The 20,443-nt window shown below is 43.7% G+C and overlaps 1 protein-coding gene across 9 annotated transcripts in view; it reads right to left on the reverse strand.

Annotated features, from left to right (window-relative positions):
- Positions 1 to 20,443, reverse strand: part of Csmd2 (CUB and Sushi multiple domains 2) — a 566,560-nt gene that overhangs the window by 125,975 nt on the left and 420,142 nt on the right. For all 9 annotated transcript variants that reach the window (XM_063236033.1, XM_063236032.1, XM_063236031.1 and 6 more), the window contains 2 exons: positions 8,342 to 8,544; positions 2,329 to 2,520 (listed from right to left, as the gene is read on the reverse strand). In XM_063236033.1, coding sequence (XP_063092103.1) covers positions 2,329 to 2,520; positions 8,342 to 8,544 — 395 coding nt within the window. The remainder of the gene's footprint in view (positions 1 to 2,328; positions 2,521 to 8,341; positions 8,545 to 20,443) is intronic.

Genomic DNA, 20,443 nt, shown 5'->3' on the forward strand with positions numbered 1-20,443 from the left:
TTGGAAGTCACACAGTCCTGGGTTCAAATTCTGACAATGACACTCACTAGCAGTATGAATTTGGGTGAACTCCCCCTCATCCACTGGAAGCCTCTACTTTCTTGTCTTCAAGATGAAAGAATAATGATAATGATAATGACTTCTAAAACACAGTGGTTACTAGGAACCAATCACCTGAGTGAATTCTAGCTTTATCTTGTTTAACCCTCAAAACAACCCAGTGACATAGGGACTCTTATTTCCCTATTTCACAGATAAGTAAACTAAGGCACAGGGAAGTTACATAGTTTGTGTGTAAGGCTACAGAGCTTGTCGCTGTGAAGCTGGATTTGAACCTAAGTCAGAATCTAGAACCTGAGATCCAAGCTCACATGGTGATTTCAGTTCCAACATCTACATCACGTTGAGCTCGGTGCCTTTTGTATATATTGATGCTCAATAAATACTTGCTTCTTTGCTTCCTTCCTGTAATGAAAGACCATGAAGGCAGATTGCCAGGGAGGTGGAAATTAGAGGCTTGTTCCTCAGATTTCCAGGCTATTTGCGAGTACAGAGGCATTTATTCTGCTGCCTGAGGAACACTTCCCAGAGCCATGAAGAGGAATGAGCAGTGGAAACTGATTAACCTCGCTGCTCTGTTTTCTGCCTGATACGGCCTTCATCAGCTCTGCATGTGGCAGCCCCTTTCTCTGTGCCCCATCTTACCTCAGGACCTGCTTTTCTGCAGAACAAGATTCAGGAATCTCAGGCTTATAGAAGGGTGAGTTTGAAAGGAAACTTGGAGGCCATTGAGATTCTCTCTTATGAGAATCCCCTTGACCAGCAGGAATTCTGACTCAGGGAAGGGAGGTGAATTCATAAACGTGCAATAGGAAACAGAGGTGGGAAGGAAGGAAAGATGGATGGAGGGAACTTGTATATTATCACCCCAGAATGCTATAAGGGAAGTATGTTTAACCTTGCAATGAGGAAACTGAAGCTCAGAACTGGCCCAATTTTCCAAAGGCCATCAAGCTAGTAAATGGCAAAGCCGAACACTAAACTCAGATCTGTCTACTTCCATATCCCACACTCTTTCCCACTTGTATGTAGCTAAGAACTGAGTAGGTTCTGGAACCCAGTCTCAGACCTCTGTCCCCATACGTTCGTACTGCTCCTGTCACAAGCACCCAGATGGCCCCTGTCTCCTCTAAGGAACAGGACTCCGTGTTTTGCATCCAGTGCCAGGTCTCAGAGTCAGGACCTACAAAGCCCAGCCTTCAGATGCTGGGACAGTGCCTCCCTTGGAGCCAGCACAGAGAGATGCAGGGCAGTTTCAGGGAGGACATTGCAGGGGAGGTCTCAGGAAGACCCTCACAGCCATCTCTAGCAGGGATAGCATGGTAGGTGAGAAAATGTGAGGTTTTGTCCTTAAATTGATGTGGGTGTGAAACTTGGCTTTGCCACATCCTAGCTCCGACATTTGAGACAAGATATACAAATTTGTGTTTCAGTTTCTGCAACTGTACATGCAAGAATAGTGCTAATTTTTAGAGCACTGCTGGGAAAGTTAACCTCAGTTATCTGAGTGAATATTCGGCATGTGGTTGGCACACAGTAAAAACTTAGTGGCCACTGGGTCTCCTCTCCCCTAGGACCCATTACTGGTGCAGAGATAAAGGTATTCATCATTTAGCCTGAGAACAAGAGCAGAGAGAAATGAGCATCTGGAATTTTCTAATTTTCTTTCCTGTCTTCCTCTCTCCTCAAGTTCCTCCCTTTTCCCCTTTTAAGCAGCTAGGGGGCAGAATTATTCAGGCTCAATTCCCTCAAGCTACATGACCTCACACAAGTCTGTTTCTTCATTTGTGAGAAGGGTAGGTTTAAAAGCCTAAGGCAGAGCTTATGAACCCAAACTAAGATAGCCAGTAATCCCCTTCAGAAGAGAAGGAACAAGTATCTTTCCTTTGCTCCTGAGCATGGGGGTGCCCTTGTAGTGCTTCAAATAGTAGAATGGCTGACCATACTTAATCAAGGGGACCCTTGTCAACCTAGATATCTGGGACTTCAGAGAAGACCTTCTTGGTCTGTAAGTCTTTAAGAACATTTTAGCAAGTGAATAATTTGGGGTGTGTGTGTGACTATGTCTGTGTTTGTGTTGTGCGTAGAGTATATATGTGAGTGTTGTACACATGCATGGAAATCAGGGTAAATGTTAGATTTCTTTCCATTTTCAGCTGTTCCAATCTCCTGGCCCCAGCCTCAAGACACTGCTGTCTCTTGCACAGAAGGGCCTTGGGCACATAGCCATGAGGCCAGGGGGCAATGCACTCTGCAGCTGCTCTGTACCAATGCATGTTGGCGGGCTGGGCTGCCAGAAGAATCTGTTTTCAATCTTCACACAGCTGATCTCGGCGCTTCCCTGCAGTGCATAGCCAGGATCACACTGGAACACCGTGGAGTCACCGGCTTCCCAGCTGTTGCCGCTCCGGCTCCCATTCTGTGGGACCCCAGGGTCATTGCAGGATGTTGCTGTGGACACTGGGACAAGAAAACAAGAAGGAGAGAGGCTGCCTCGGTGTCTTCCAGCCAACTCCCAGCTCATAACCTGCACCGACCACCATCACTAGAGCACTGCCATGACCACTGTCACTTCCTAGTCCTGTCATCACTGTGGCAAGAGTACCACTGTTCTCCCCTCCCTTATTGTCCATCAGCGCCTGGGTCATACTGCATCATTGTATCCACCAGTTCCTCCCACTGATGTCACCACTGCTGTCCCACCAGTGCTTTCACCATCACCTTCATCAGCCCATCACAAGATCCTACACATTTAGCTTGATTGTGCTGTTATAATGGTAGAATTGAATGCATTTTGATTTCAAATACAAACATTGTTATATAGACAACATTTTGCAATTTTGTACAATTTAAGGAACATGATCTGTATGAGGGAGTGACACAATAACAAATACCATGTAAAGGGTTTGCAAAGGAATTTGGAGTTGGCCTGCCAGAGTAACAAGCGCTGGTTGTGACACTGCATTTGCTTAAATTGAGTGGAGACCACGTCCTCTCTTGCAAGCAGATAACCAAGGACCCACTAAACCCAAGCCACATTAAAAAGAAATGGGATATTTGTAGAAAGTGGAAGAGCAGAGTTAAAAACCAACGTAAGTAGCTGAGATTAATTAAACACTTATAAACCTCAGAAACTTAAGCGATATTTGTGGTCTAGTATCTAACCCAGTTTAACATAGAGCAGGCGTTTTAAAAGCAGGCACTGAATGGATGGAAGAAGAAGGAAGGAATGAAAGAGAGAATGAATGAGTGAATGAATAGACAAATGTGTGTGAGAAAACCCACAGTAGAAATGACACAAGATAGCCAGGAGAAAGAAAGAATTCCGAGGCAGCCTCAACAAATCTCAGCCACCTCCACTGCTCTGGGTCACAACAGGGCCTGGTCTCCAGCATGTCACTGCTCAGACACTGTGGCCGTCAGATGCTAGGGGCAGGAGGCCTGGAGACCGTGGGATCACTAACGCATCAGTAATGTCTCGAAGAGATATTGTGCTTGCTGTACTCTCCAGACATCTGGGGGAGTTGCACCCATTCTTTTTTGCTATCAGAACTTCAGTCTGAGAGGCATCAGCCTAGGGCAACTTTGCCTGCCAGTGCCACTCATCAGAAGATCTGGAGTGTGTGGATGACTATGGAATTATAGTACCTAACACCTTATACCATACTATACCAACACCTAACGTTACCTGTTATAAGATAGAATATAGCAAATTATGGTCCATGGCTAAATCTAAATCTATGCTTGTTCCTCTAAAAGTTCATAGAGATATGTTTATTTACATGTTGCTTAGGTTGCTTTCCAGCTATGATGGCAAAAAAGAGTTGTGACAACAGAGACCATATGGCCCACAAAGCCAGAAAGGCAATCTAGTTTTTGATGGAAAATGTTTGCCAATCCTCGGTATATGGTATTCTGTTGTAAGCCCTCCTTTTTTGAGATAAGGTTTTAAAACCTACCCTTCACTATTATCATTAGCATCACTATATTACAGCCATGCTCGTAGAATCTACTTCTAACACAGAAATCTCACTCCCCCTTCCTTCCTCCTTCTTTTTCACCTGCTGGTGCCTCTTTATGGAATGATCTTGTCATAGATCTTTCTATGCCAGCCTCATTTTGTCATTTCATTTGTAGCTCCAATATCACCTCCTCTGACAGGCCTCCTTGATCACCTTCTTCGGGGCTAATCCATTGTTATGGTTGGGGTCTGAAATATCCCCTCAAAAGCCTCATTGTGCTGAATGGTATCTGAAGAGCTGATTGGATCACAAAGACCTTAACTTCAAGTGGATTAATCCATTGATAAGTTTGTAGCTCAGTGGGTTTATTGAGGGGGCCTAATTGAATGAGATAGGTCAATGGAGATGTGCCTTTGAAGAGATCTTTTTTTCCAGCTCCGCTCTCTTTCCCTTTCACTCTGTTTCCTGAATGCCATGAGGCCAGCTTTCCTCTGTTGTGCCCTTCTGGCACAATGATTCTGCCTTCCCATAGGCCTAAAGCAATGGAACGTGGACCATGATTCAAAAGAAACCTCTCCTCGTTTAAGATGCACATGTTAGGTACTTGGTCACGGCAGTGAAAAGCGTACAAACATCCTTTAACTCCCTTCCATCCATTTAATCACATTCTCCTGTTTCATTTTGTTCATTGCATAGTGCAATCTATAATAAACTCGCTAATTTACAATATTTGTTTTCATCTTTCTTGTATATCTTCTGGAATCTCTATGAGAGCAGAGACCTTGGCTACTTGGCTCCCAACGGTATTCCCAGGGCTTACAGCACTATTCAACACACAATGGTGCTCAGTAAATATTTGTTGAACAAATGAATGAATGAACAAATCATCAACATTTGACACTTACTGAATTTATTTATAAAGTCAGATAAGAATCAATCATCTTCTTTCCCAATTAAAGACAGACTTAGCTTTCATCTCTAGCTTTACAGTACACTGTACACATGTAAATGATTCCTTAGAAGAAAAATAGCTTCCTGTTATGACCAAACTTAGGAAGATTATTTATATGGGAGGCAACAGAGTGTAATGATTGAGAGCCTAGGTTTGGGAATCAGGCACATGGGTTTTGATCCAGGCTCTGCATCTTATTAACTAGATGACTTTGTATGAGAAGCCTCAGAGCTCATATATGCAACATGGATTAATAACTCTGCTCAGACTTTACGGTTTGTTTTTTTTTTTTTTTTTTTTTTTTTTTTTTTTTTTGTCTTTTTCATTTTTATTGGTACCGGGGATCAAACTCATGACCGCCTGCTTGCAAGGCAGGTACTTATGCCGCTGAGCTAAATCCCCAGCCCCGACTTTACGGTTTTTGTAAAACTTATAAGAAATAGCATTCTGAAGAGCTTAGAATGGTGCCTACTCAATAGATGGATATGATTATACTTCCCATTCACCTTTTTTTGGGTTCTTATTTTCTCTTTTTAATACTCCTGAATTTGAGCTGCTTGGCAAAGCCCCAGGGAAAGGCTGCATCCACGTGGTACAGACAGGATGTTATATGTTACACAGTCGTGTTTACTTAATAAAGCCAAGCCTGTGCTAATCGTCTCTGGCATTTCTGCACAATCCCCTGTCAAATACACACTATAAAGTTGACATGGGGTAAGCCATTCTGGCTTCCCTGGAGTAGCCCTGGTATTTGCTAAATGATGACAGCAACAGGAAAGGTGACCTTTCCTAAACCCAGGTTATACCCAGAACACTGGGCCAGACTGTCACAGCCTTCCCGGAGCCTCAGCTAGCTAACTTTGACTCCTCTACTTTCAATGGGCTTGAAGCTGCTTGGGACAGTTTGCCTAAGGAAATCCTGGTGACAGAGAACCATCCGTTCATGTGTTTGTGTGTAATGTGCTCATTTGCTCCCTAATCAATCAGCACCTGCTACATACACACACTATGGGGGAGTCTGGGAGCAATGGCATGTACCTGACATTCTAAGAGCACTCAGTGGGATGCAGTAGATGCAGTTCTAGGACAAGGCAGAAAGACCAGGAATGACAACATGCTAAAGAAATGACAGCATGCTAAAGAAATGCTAGGGCACTGCAGGCTGAAGCCATTTACTCTGAATGGGGAGATCACAAGGCAGTGGCAAGTGAGATGAACTCTGAAGGATGAATCGGACTTCTACAAGCTGGGTAATGCATGAGAAAACAGCTCAAGTAAGAGCACAGGCACAGGAGGGCATCCAGGGACTCTACCCCACGCGCCTACAGTGAGGACACAGTGGAGGTCAGATCATGCAAATTGATGGGGAATTTGTCAGTACAACAATGGGCTTCTCTCGGTCTCTGTCTCTTTTTTTTTTTTTTTTCTTTTAAGCCATATCCATCAGCATGGGCATAGTCAGAGAAAATACAAGTGGTGACTTTAATTATTCATAATATTCTGTCCCCAGAGAATGCCTGAAAGCCTTCTAGCATTCTGTCCTCCTTATGAGAGGGGATCCTTCCATTGCTTATCTAGCAGTGTCCAACATTTGTTTCATGCAGTGTGAATCTCCTGAGACAGCATCAGGAAAAGTCATCTGTACTCAAATATGATGTGCCAGTACATTTTGAATTTATATGGTTTGCGTATCAGGCATTCTCAGAGGTCTCACATTATAAATAATCTCTCTAGGGATGCCTCAACCAAGTACCCTCCCAATATTACTTGGTCAGGCAAACTTCTTTTTCTTGAAATACCATTTAATATTCCATGGAGCTCTAAGAATATAGGGGAATGCTAGGCTGGAAGCCTGCACATGTATTAGGTGGATAAGGTAGTAAGTGCAGTTGTCCTCTAGTATCCAAAAAGGATTGGCTCTATACCCCCCAACCTCACAAGGATCCAAAACCCATGGGTACACATGTTCCTTATATAAAATGGCATAATGTTTGCATATAACTTACGCAATCCTCTCTTATTCTTATACTATCTCTAGGTTATTTATAATACTGAATACAATGTAAGTGCTATGTAAACAGTTGTTATACTATATTGATAGGGAATAATGACAAGAAAAAACTACATGTTCAATACAGACTCAATTATTTTCTGAATATTCTTAACCCATGGTTCATTGACTCCACAGATAATGAACTTAGGGATATAGAGGCCACCTGTGTAGCAGAATGTGATCCTGGAGACTCTCATCTGCCCCAGACACAGCTAACTGCACATCTCTACAGCAAAGAAAGGTGCCTAAAAAGCCAGAAGTGGGATTTGCAATCCTGTTACCGACTCATTGCTGCCAGGGGCTGATCTACCAGCTGGGAGGATGTATGGGGCCAAAACATGGCATGGGTGCCACACAGACTTGCTTTGTAATCACCACAGAACCCCACACAGGAGAGTAAGAAGACGGTAATGAAGACAGCTGCTGTGAATAAGCACAGAAGAAATGAAGGCCAAGTTGCTTGTTCAGGGAGAGGAGTGGTGCAAGAGGCATTTCAGAGAAGATGAGATGAGACATTCTAGCGAGAAGAAGACCAATCGTAGAAATTATCCAATATGGGAACTGGGGTGTTTGAGCATTGCCCATTTTGGATAGATCTTTGTCATGCTCCTCCATAACGGATACTGCAGACATAATAACTGAAATTAGATTATTCAGGTTTGGCTTCCAGTCCTTACTGAGACCTGTGCTAAATGAAGACCCAGAGCATATGACCTGTTATATCAACTCTTTCATCACTGTGCCCCAGACCACTGTTTGATGTATCTCCCCTTGTTCTTCCATGCACTCTGAGTTTCAGCTCCCAGAACCCTCCACTTCCAAACATGCTGTGCTGCTCCTACGCTGTTCATGTGTTCTGTGCACCTGGTATGTCCTATTTTCTTCTTCCTGTTCAATAAAGGTCCACAGTCCTCCAAACTCCAGCTCAGTGCAGCACCCCATTGCATAACTGATCACTCCTTCCTCGAAACATTTTCTTTTCTTGAGTTATTTCTACTCATCCTTCAGGTCTGAGCTTTGACACCATCTGTTCTGGAACATCTTCCTCAATGCTCTAATGTGACTAAGAGAACCTGCATCCCTCTATCCGCATACTTGTCAGTTGGTACATAGGTGTTTACTAACCTGTCTGCTTTCCCCACCAGAGTAAACTCAATACAGATATTTGAAAAATCATTCACCATGAACCAGGAATGTAGCAGATGCTTAATAAATATCTTTACATTGGTGGAGAGGTTGAGGGAAGGGGGACTTGGAGAAGTCAGTGTCATGCCAGGGCGTGTGGAGAGGGGCTGGCAGAGGGTAAGTGCTCACCTGAGAACTGGATGGCAAAGCCCTGTTTGCTGGTGAAGAAGTCTGTGCTGAACTGCAGAACCACTGAGCTGAAGGTGCTGTGCAGGTCCTTGGGTAAGGCTGAGCCGCTCAGCTCCTTCAGCAGAACCCCACTCTCCACAGGCCCATCCCAGATGCGCAGCACATCGTGGACCTCCTCTGTGTCAAACACCAGGAAGTGGAGCCTGGACAGAGACAAGAGCAGGCGGTTACATCAGGCTTGGTCCTTTCCGGCTTCTGGTCAAGGAATGAGGTTATAAACCGGGAAGACTTGCAGGTAGAAGGCAGTATCTGGCAGCACCCCCATGCTCCCAATTGGCTTCTCCCTCCTATTGGTGCCACCAGCAAAGGGGTGGAGATTTTGTACGTCTTGTTTGTTGTGAGCTCTATATTACCATGAGTAGAATCCCACCTTCACTTTGGTTCCGCAGAGCAGACAGCCTAATTTTGAGCTTAGAACCTATTATTTTAGACTGAGAGGGATCTGGCTTGGAAAAGGATATGTATAAGTTTAAAGAAAGAAGGGCAGAGGGCAAGGAAGCTCTTGAACTTCTGAAATGCTATCTCGGCTGTAGCAGTGGCAGGGGTAAGGTTTCATCTTGGTTGCCCAGCCCAGATTTTGAGGACATCAGCCATAGACAGGTTTGGCTTAGATAATACTTGCAAACCTTAGCAGTCCAAAGGGGCCTCTGTGTGTGAATAGTGGTGACGGTGGTGTGTATATGTCGCGGAAGGGGATACAAGGCCACGCTAAGCTCTCAGAGTCAGTCAGCTTAGTAGGACTCTGAATTCTTCTCATAGAAGTTCTGGCAGCCAAAACACCTTGTTGACAAGCCCATGTGGTTCTGTTAGTCATTTGTTTTATTTTGGAATAATTTCAGTCTCTCAGAAAAGTACAGGGGCAATACAGAGAATTCCCATAAACTTTTCACCAGTTCTCCTACTGTTGATTCTTGACATTTCTACAACACATGTTACAACCAAGAAGCCAAGGAACTAAACTCCAGACCGTACATGAATTCACCAGTTTTTCCACTGATGTGCCTTCTTTATCTCAGAATGCAATCCATTCACTGCTATCTTTTAAAAATTATAAAAATAAGTCACAAGCAATGTGCAGGTATACTAAGTTTTAAAGGAATCTCTCTTTCACACAAGTTTTTTGCTAACTATTAGATTTGCTGTGTGTCCTTTTAGACTTTTCTCAGCATGTACTGGTACACGATACCCCCTTTCAATAGAATAATATTTTGCATAGATTTAAGGTTAGCATTCTGTCTTGACTTAATACCATATTATGAACACATACATACATTTCATTATTTTCCATAGAAATTGACCGTTTTTCATCAAACTGCAAGGAATTCTCATCTTTATGTAGCTTTGCATACTTTTGTTAATGTTTCAGTTGACTTATGCCACAAATGTTTGGGAGCATTGGAAGGGTATCTATCTAACTTCTAATTTTGATTAACATTGCTAGGTTGTCCTCTCAAGGGATTGTATCAACATAGATCCTCACTAAACAGTATTTACTTTACTATTCCCTCTAAACTACATCTCATCAAAATCTAATATTGTGATGTTACAAATATATTCAATATTGAAGTACTATTCCACCTGCTAGACCAAAATGGAATCTTACTAGTATTTTGAATTTAGAGAATTTAGAATTTTACATGTTGGGATTCTTTGTACATATTCATTGGGTGATTGGTCTTTTGAGATTCTATTTATATATTATGATTTTTCTGTATTAACTGTATATATTTTGATTCCTCTTTTATATGATGTATTTCAATACTAATAATATTTTCTCTCAGTGCCTGATGCCCTTCCCTTTTAAATTTTGCTTATGGTATTTTATTAAAGAAGCTATTCATTTCATATAATCAAATATGGTAATCTTCTCCTTTAAGGACATAGGGCATCATATTATGCCTCAGCAATCCACGGTTCTTCACCGAACTGATTAAAAACCAAAATCTTAATATATTTTCAGAATTCACAGCCTCATTTTTGAGGTTGATAGGATCATTATTTTTCTCAAATGTACATTAACTTATCCCAGCATCTGTCTGAAGTTAACTCCCTCCTTATTTTGTCTATTGAAACCCATTTACTTTCTCATTAGCATATATCAGCATATACTTAACTTATTTACTTGTTTATGATGTCTCTGTCTTTGTTTCTGCCTTTCTCTCCTGCAGAATAATTTTTATGAGTGCGAGGTGGTGTTCACCATTAAAGCTTCACACTCAGGCTGTGCCGGGGTGTGCGGATGAGGGTCACATGGATACCTGTGGCACGGAAACACTCACAACAGCAACCCTGGTTCCCCGATGCTGGAAATGGCCCTTTGTTCATGAGGCTGTTTCTCGACTCCCAGCTCAGTTCTGCTGTGCACTCTTTTGCCTAGACTGGATTCTATTTGTGGCACCAAGAACATAGCCCTTCAGTTTACCGCATGCTTCCTATTCTCATATTGCAATATTCTTACAAGGCAAGTTGTCTTTATATCTTGTCCCCTCAAATGTTTTACTAATCTCCCAAATTTACTTTATCAGATAAAATCTTATGGTTACCCAGTTCCAAAAATATCCCATTGTGATTCCTATTGTAACTACACACAGTTACTAATTAATGTGAGAAAGAATCAATATTTCCGTTATGAATTTCCTCAAACCAGGAACACTACAGATGTCAACTCAGTTTATGTATTTTGGCAAAGTTTTATTGCTTTTTCTTTGTTATAATTGCCTTCTTTGGACACTTTGTTAAATGCATTCTTTGGCTATCTATAAGATTATAGATTTTGTTCTCCCGTGAATGAGATTTAAGTTTAAATTATATATTCTAGTTACATATTGTTGTATGTGTCTTATTTTTAGTCATCAGGTAGCATTAATAGGATCCAAGTGAATCACATGGACATTTTAGGTAGATTTTTCACAAATATCCCTGAATATTTCTCAATATCAGGAGCTGTGTGAGGTCAGAATCCTGCCCTGGATTGAAAAGGAGGAAGGTGCTCCCCAGAGGTGGGGAGCCAACAAGTACACTCGCTGCTGTGTGTCCAGCTCTGTTTCCTTCTCAGCTTTTTTTCTTTCTTTTTTTTGTCTTTTTCCTTTTTATCAGCAGCGGGGATCGAACTCACGACTCCTTGCTTGCAAGGCAGGCGCTTATGCCACTGAGCTAACTCTCCAACCCCCTCTCAGCTTTCTTCCTGCTACTCAGTACACTGATAAACCAGCATCCACTCCCATGGGTGACCATGTATACTGCACTGTGCAGCGGGACCTGGTCTCAGAAAGGAGAGGATGGTGTGACTGTACCTATCACAGAAAGAAGAAGGGAATCAGACTTGAAGTTTGGGTGCATAAAAGGGAGTGTGCTTTCTCTGGACCCAATAATATGAGATAAGACCCAGAGGTAGGTGGAGAGGAGGTTGAGGCACTGGAAAGAGAGGCAGCTCCATGCTTGAGTTCAGGTGTCAGAGAGCGTCAGGCAGGGTTGAGAGAGGGAAGGGCATAAGGGCCTTAGAAGGAGCTGAGGACTTTGGCTTTCTCCTCAACTAGCTAGAAAGTGGTTCTAGAGAACATCTGAAATCCCTGAGGGCGAGTAATTGGAAAACAGGTGCATTAATGAGTGAAAGCAGGAGGATAGGTCAGCAAGGAAACTGAGAAAAGTGAGAACATGGAGACTGAGAAGTGAAAGCAACATGTTTCTGTAAGCACATCTGTGTATAAGGTGCTTCCTAATGATCCCTCTAAGTCTGCACATCAGTCCCATCTTTAAAGATTAGAAACTGGGGCTCAGTGAGATATAGTAACTTGTCCAAGGTCAAGAACTGGTGAGAGAGTGAGTCAGGATTACCACTGCATAAGTGTTGTTCAGGTCAGACTTTAGCACCTTTGTTCTTTCCCTTGTCAAAGCTGTCCACACCCCCAGGAGGAAGAAGTTAGGATTGAGAGCCACGCAGGGGCTGGAGAGGAGCTGCTAGTAACCAGGGGTTTACACATGCAGCACACACAAAGATGCAAGATCATGAATTAAAAGTATCAGTTCATGGCATTCAGCTCAGCTGATCGGATAATCAGACAGAGACGAAGGTTTGGCACTGATGAGGCTGACAGGTGGGGTGGGGAGGAAGACAGGGCTACTTTGCATGCACAAACAATGCAACTTGGCAACTAGAAGGACAAAGGCTCAAGCTCCCTATTCTTCCAGCATTTGTTTAAATACCTCCTATGCCTTGGGGCTGTGATATAATGGTGAAGCCAGGCAGATTGCCATTGTCCAGGAGATTCTGGAGATGAGCATTTCTATATGCGCGAACCATAAAAGGATGAACAATTGTGGCAAATTTAGTGAGGGAAGGGCAGTGCTGAGAAAAGTAACCACTTTAGGAAAAGCAGCCAGGAAGGATCTCTCCAAGGAGGTGACATTTAAACAAGATGACAGGCTCAAAGGAAGCTGGCCCCAGGCAGAGCAGGCAGGGTAAGAGGGGGCAAGTAATGTTCCCTGTATAAAGGGCAGCATGTGCAAAGGTCCTGAAAGGGTGGCATCCTGCAGTGTTGTAGAAAAAGGAAAGGCCACGGAGGTAGAGGCTGGGCCAACAGCAGTAGGCAGGGACCAGGCCTGCTGGGACTCTGTGGTTTGTGGACGTTTGGATTTTATTCTATAGGACTATGAAGTCACTGCAAGATTCCAAACTGAGAGTCTGATTTATATTTTAGGATCAGTCTTGCTGTACAGGTGAGAATAACTTAGAACAAGCAGCGGTGTAGGCAGGGGAATTAGCTAGGGGATGCCTCTCATTATATATCCTCAATGATGGCCAAGAAAGTTGTGGTTTGTAAAACTGACCACATTTATTCAGGCAGATACTGAATGTTTTTCTCATCTTTAGAAATCAAAGCCTATAAATGTTAATTCGAGGTTCTGATCGATAGAGATAATTCCAACCCAATCAGACATTGGGGTTTTCCTGAGAAGCTCCTAGGTAGGTGAATATGGGGCTTTCTTTTGGCATTTGGAATGTAGACAACAGTTTGAACACCAGGCCCGCACTGTGTCCCTGGGTGGGGAGATTCTGAAGGGCTTGTATGCCTGTTTGTTTCTTTGAGCCCAGGACACAAAACACGCTGCTTCCTGGGAAGAAGGATGAGGTGCTATGTGCATCAGGCTCTGTTTTGAGAGATGCAGAATGAAGAAAGCTGTCTTTGCCCTGGAGGCTTCTGCTGCTTAGTGAAGGTGACACACAAAACAGCATTATGTGTGATAGGTGCTAAAAGAGTGGGACGAATACAGTGCTATCGAAATTGCCAGAGAAGAAAGAAGCTAATATTTGTAAACAATCTACTATACGCCAGCTGCTTTGTGTATGTTGCCTGGTATCCTCATGAAACCCTGCAATTTAGGATATTTCCACCAGTTGGCAAATAGGAAGCAAAGTTCTATGGGGATAACACAGGCCAGGGATCAGACAGCAAGGAGGGGGTCAGAGCCAGAGTCCTAACTGTGTCCTGCTTGTAATGGAGCCCTTCCTTTACATCATCTCCTTTGCACTCAGAGAAACAAAGAAGGCTTCAAGGAGGAGGTGTCTTTGAAACAGTTTTGAAGAGAAAAATACATGAAGAAATTGAGAAATGGAGACACAACACACACACACACACACACACACACACACACACACACACACGCGCGAGACAAAACAGCGTGCAGTTTACATGGAGGCATTATGGGGAACTGGCTTTCCTGGGTGCACGCCCCTTCCCCACTCTCCAACATCCTCTCCACCTGGACCACAGTGATTTCTGACTCACATATTTGATTTGGTTTCTCTTGTTTTTCTACAGAATAAAACCAGACATTTAGGGACCAGTAAGTCACTCATGAATGACCCCTGTGGCTTTTTTCTTTCCCTTGACCTTTTACTCATTTCTCTCTTATTAGAAGTCTCTTACCCCTGTATGCCCAAAGAGTTCAATTGCACCCCTCCAAATGGATATGCTCAAGCCCTAATCTTTTGAATCTATGGATATGATCTTATTGGGACATAAGATCTTTGCAGATGCAATCAAGCTATGACAGGGAGGTTACATTGAGTGGGCCCAAATTCAGTGATTGGTATCTTTATTCTAGAAAAGGGAGGCACATGCAGATATAGAGATTCAGTGAAGGCATGAGAGACCATGTGAAGATGGAGGCAGAGTTGAAATAATGTGCCAACAAGCCAAGGAATGCCAAGGAGTGCTGGCAGTCTCCAGAAGCTGAGAAAATGTCAAACAAAGTCTTCTCAAGAGTCATAGAGGGAGTCAGCCTTCCTGACACCTTGACTTTGGACTTCCAGTGTTTGAGAAACTAAATTTCTGTTGTTTTATGTGATTTGGTTTGTTCTGGCAGCACTAGTAAATAAACATATACCTGACTGATGGGTATAGTCTGTGGGGAGTGCACCTGCTGGCTTCTCTGTGCCCTCCTATGCCCAGCTGCTGAGATGTTCCACCATGAACTCTGCTGTCTCAGAGTCCTCCACTGACCTGCTGTCTTGCTGAGTTTCTTTTCTGTCATGCTTGTATCTTTCTCACCTCTACACCTGCTTTTCAGCACCAGCCCTGACCTACACAACTCAATGGTGAATGTTGTCTGATTGACTTGATCAGTGAATGAATGGCTCTCAGCTTTCAGTGACCCCATGGTTCAGTCCAACTCACCGTTGTCCTGATAGTGTCCCACAAAAGAAGCAACATGAACAGATCCTCTTCTGATCCAAGAAAACTCTTCCTAATTCTCCAGAAGTTTTGACATCTCTCTTTGCAGCCCACATCCAGCCCCTCACATTCTCTAAGTGTATCTTTGAGGGTGTTATCAGCACCGAGAGAGAGGATCTAGCCCAGTAGTGGTGAACCTGTGGCACTTTTGGCACAATGGCCTATTTGTTATTGAAAGCTCTCAGGGGTTTTCTGCCATACTGACTAATCTAGCCCACGGACTTTGGGCCAGAGCTGGCTCCAGGAGAACTGGGATTTGTCATCTATGCTCTCGTTCTCTGAATACAGCCCTACAAGGTTCTTTGGGCCCATTCAAGAGATGCTGATGCTCACATGTTCAGTCCACAAGCAGCAGGTACTCTGTGCAGGCAGCTCACCAGAAACTGCAGACACGAACAGAAATGTGGCATATTTTTGTTACTAAATACAGTGTAATAAAGCATTGTGTTAATGGTCTGCATAGACAAGATTTGATTCAGGCTGACAGGCGAGTCCAGATCTCTTGGGGGAGGTAACAGCTCAGCTCAGTCCTGAGAGATGCATGAGGTGTGCCCGGGTGAAGGGGTGCTGAGGCATGTGAGGAGAAAAGGGCAGAGCAGAGGCATCCACCATGGGACCATGCAGCTCTTCAGCAAGGCAAAGCACAGCAGGCAGGGACCTGAAGCCATGGGCTCAACCGGGCTCACCCAAGGAGGTGCAAGTTCTGGAAATAGCAGTAGTGAGGGAGAGCAGGAAGAGAAGCCTGAGGAGAACCAGGGGAGGTGGTAAGGAGGAAGAAAGGACGAGGAAGGTACAGTGTAAAGTCAAGGGAATGGCGTACAGTCCAAGCTGTGAGAGGTAAGGAAAGTGTGGCCACTGCAATCCTAATGTCAGTGGATCAGGTTGAGGGCCATGAAAGACAGGACCATTTTCCACACAAGAGTAGTTTTGAGCTGGTCTCAGCATCATATGCATGGTGTCTTGTTGTCTGGTCTGCAACCCAGGTATCATAATCACCTGCAAAATGCCCCATCAATCACACTAGCTGCAGGACCAGGGCCCAAAGGTTACCTGTTCTCTTTCCCCTTCTCCTGGGGACTCACCCTAAGCGCTGCTTGATCTGCAAGGCCTGAGTGTTCCCTTTACAGCTGGCTATCGATTGCTTCCCCTGCAGGCACTTGGTGGCCTGGCTCATGGTCTGACCCTATTCAAGTCTGATGCCACTGGGTACTTTTTCTTACAGTACTTTCAGAGTCTCATCTCCCACCAGACCCCCCAGCTCCAGCAGCAGGTGTTCCACTGAGGGTGCTCTCACCTGGCCCTCTCTGCTCTTCTTCCCAGTGAGATTCTACCATGCCCAGCTGGCAAGGCTGGCAAGGTCCCCCACATGTGGCCTCAATGCTGGGAGGAGGTGTTCTATCACAGCCTACACCTAAGCAGCTGGGAGAGCACATGGGGTTGCTCAGGTGCTGCCCATAGGCAGAACTTGCTTCTGGGACCAGGCTCCTCAGCTCTCTCAGGCCAAAGGAAATCTGAATACAACAGGCATTTTTGGATACCACCCACGGTATCGGGGGCTCATCTGTATCCAATGTGTACTGTCAAGACATGCAAAAATGAGAAAAGTGGATTAAAAAACCCCTAAACTACGGCATCTTGACATGTTGATTTCACTTGTCTTTTGCCTAGAGCCCCAGAATATGAAAGTTCTTTGGGTGCTCCCAAGCAACTGTCACCACAGCATGAACCCAATGGACCCCGCACAGATCCGTGTTGTGACTGTGGATCTTTCCACCAGGGGAAGATGGCATGTGGGCCAACAGCTGCTGCAAGAAGAAATCACTCCTGTCCCCAAATGAGAAGGCAGCTTAAATTATCCTCAGTGACACTGGAAATGACAATAAGCAAATAATACGTGTTCTATAAAATGCCCCCCACTGAGCCACCCGAGAGCAAACTAACAATTAAACCATGATCATAATAGCAGACAATAATAATTAAAGCATCGAGCTATCTAAAGAGTAAAAATTGAGAAGACAACCCAAAGCCCAACGCCGGCATTGGTGTCTACAGCTGTGTTAGGGACTCTTGTCTCCTGGGGCCAGCTCATATTCAAAAGAAAAAAAAAAGATTCTCTGCTTATTTTTAAAAGTGGAAGCACAATACCAGGCTGCAGGTCACTGGGAGGGCTGCATAACACATGAAAGTGGTGGCTGGTGTTTTGGATGTAGGTTGCTGTCTTTTTCTTCTTTCTAATGAGCCTGGTGACCTCGGACCACTTGTGCTTTTGTTATTCTCACACTTAACTGGAGACTCTGAGAGGATCATTAGACAAAGTCTGTCCTGTATGTGACAGAGATTCGGTGAGGGGCAGATGCATCTTTATCTTTGGAACAAATGTTTTCCATCAAATGAAAAACACTGGCTATGGAGTCAAAGATCTATTTGCATGAACTTGCAGAGCCTCAGTTTACCTCTTTGTAAAATAACAGTGACACTGTCACTAACAGGATTACTGTAAATGAAATCGTATACATAGCACCTAGAACTAAACCTGATATATAGTATAAAATCGACCAATGAGAAAATCACCTGAAACAAAGTTCATTTTTGTTCTATATTATTTTCTCTTGAGTAAGAGAGATGTAATAAAGTCTCCATTGCAGTGATTGCCAAATTCCATCAGATTTTGCATTATATCAGGTTATTTGGTGTGTAAAGATTTATAACTGTTAGCAATTTGAGGACTTTGCCTTTTATCACATGTGAGAATTTTCCCTCTGTAATGCTATCTTTGCCTTGAATTTTATCTATTTTTATAAAGGCAAGACTGTGATCTATGCCTTTTTAACTGATGTGCTCTTATTCCTTTCCTTTGTTTCAATTTTTTGAAAAACTATTTTGCTGTTTTATTTAGCAGTTTTTCTTTTTAATCAATCTGTGTCTCGTAATACAGATGTTGAACTTATGAGCACCCCAACATCTCCCCGCCTGTCCAAAGTCAGTCTTAATTGCTTCAGTGCCCACCGTGCCCATGTCTTAGAGCCTCTATGGGATGCCCCGCACTATTGCAGACTCTTTGCTCAGGATCTGACTCTTGCCCTCTTCTTACCCACTTACCCAGGGTTCTCTGCTGACCCTTCAGCCAGGCTCAGATTGCAGTTATTGTGTTCTCAGGACCTTGTATCTGTGGACTCCCCCGTTCTTGTGCACTCCTGTACTCCACAACCTTGATCCGCTCCAGAGACTACTGCTCCCTTGTACCCTTTGATCTCAAAAAGAAGTGAATTTATATTTATCTGAACTAATATGTCTGTTCTTGATGGCAGAGCCAATGCTGTGTGTTCAGCTCTTGATTTTTTTTCCCTGTAGGCATAATCTCCATTATAATCAGGTGCAGCTATGAAACATATTTTGTCACTGGGACATGGGAGGAAGGCCTGAGTGTTTCTGTCTCCATAAATTCATACCCCCTACCCACAGTGATGGTGTTAGGAGGTGGGGCCTCTAGGGAGTGATTAAATCACAAGCGTGGGGGCTGGGGATTTAGCTCAGCGGCATAAGAGCCTGCCTTGTAAGCAGGCAGTCGTGAGTTCAATCCCCGGTACCGATAAAAAGGAAAATCACAAGCGTGATCTCAGGGATGGGATTAGTGCCTTTGTGAAAGAGGCTGAAGAGCTTGATTGCCCCATATATCACACAAGGGCACAAAGAGAAGGTTCCATCTGTGAAGAAAAGGCCCTGGCCACCCTCATCACACAAGAAACCTGCCGGAGCCTTGCCCTTGGGCTTCCTGGCCTCCAGAACCGTCACAGGAAGTGCTGCTTGTTCCTCATTTACGCTCTGGCGCCATCACTCGGTCTTCCAAGCTGCCTACTTTCCTTTCATTACTTCTTCATCCTCACACTTTTCATCTGCAGTCTGGGAGAGAGAGTCTAGCTTGTTGCCTATTTCAAATTTTTCTTTCATACAAGGAAAGCCCTGCTACTGTGGATTTTAATCATTACTTCGTGCTTACTTTCTTCACATTTCTTGGTTGTCTCTACCACTTCCATCTCAGGAGCCTCCCTCTCTCAGGTCACCATCCTTCTTTTACTCTGTACTCCTATTCTTGATGTTTTTAAATGAGAATGTTATTTATTTGGCTGTTACATGTTTGGTTCAAAAATGTCCCCCAGGAGACTTATGTGTTCAGAGGTGAGACTTCTGGAAGGTGATTAGACTATGGATGTACTGACCTCCAGTGGGTTAATCCATTGATGAGTTCACAGCTGCATGCCCTGTTGCAGGCAGGTTCAGGTGGGAGGTCCCTGAATAAGTGACCTGGCAGGGTAAATCTTGTCCACAGTCTCTCTCTCTCTCTCTCTCTCTCTCTCTCTCTCTCTCTCTGCTTCCTGGCTGCCATGAAGTGAGCAGCTCTCCTCCTCCATGCTCTTCTACTACGATATTTCTGTCTGAGACTAAAACTTCTAAAACTGAACCAAAATAAACTTTTTCTCCTTTAAGCTATGTATATCATGTAATTTGTCCTACCCTCAGAAAGGTGGCTAATGTGGTAGTCTTTAAATTTCTTTCAACTATTACAGTAAAATCTTTTCAGGAAAGAAAAATGTTTTTCTTTTTCTTCAGGGTAATGTATTTTTTTCTTATGAATGGTGAACTCCATGCAACAACCTGTAAGTTTGTTTTATTCATCTTTATCATTTCTTAACTTTTTTTGAAAGGAAGTGTTCCATATTGGTTCTGTGTGTCACCCAACAAGGTACATGCATTTCTTTGGTTGAACTGTTTATTTGCTTCCTGGGAAATGTTGGAATTCATTTCTAGGATCACTTACTGGCAGTCAAATGGATGCTTTCTGGCCAATTCAGCTAGCCAGTGTAGCTCAGCAGGATGATCCTACTTAGATAATTTGAAGTAGTTTGTGTCCTTTTCTAGAGATGATCCATGAGAAATAAAGTCACCAGAGAGCACTGCTGTTCTTAAAGTCACATTTATACCTACTGGGCTATTGATACCCCTCCTTCAAAACAACTTCCCAGCTCCTTTTGGTTATTTCCAGATCTGTTGAAACCTTAACTCTGAGAAAGGAAGGCCTGCTGTGTGTGTTATATTTGTGGTGCCTTCAGGAGGTTGATTCTTGTGATGCAAGTACATGGACCTTCTCTGTTTAAAGTTTAAATCACTGTAGTTGTTCAAAAACCTTCTGAGAGCAACTGAACCCATAGCCAGGATTCTTGGCAAGAGCTGTGAGCACAGGCTTTACTTCCAATGCCTTCTGTCTCCTCTGGGCCAGCTGCCCACTTGCTGGCTAGAGGGAGAAAGTGCT

The sequence above is a fragment of the Cavia porcellus genome, unplaced genomic scaffold (assembly GCF_034190915.1).
Source record: "Cavia porcellus strain 051 isolate PalLab524CR breed Dunkin Hartley unplaced genomic scaffold, mCavPor4.1 scaffold_25, whole genome shotgun sequence".
Taxonomy (NCBI): domain Eukaryota; kingdom Metazoa; phylum Chordata; class Mammalia; order Rodentia; family Caviidae; genus Cavia; species Cavia porcellus.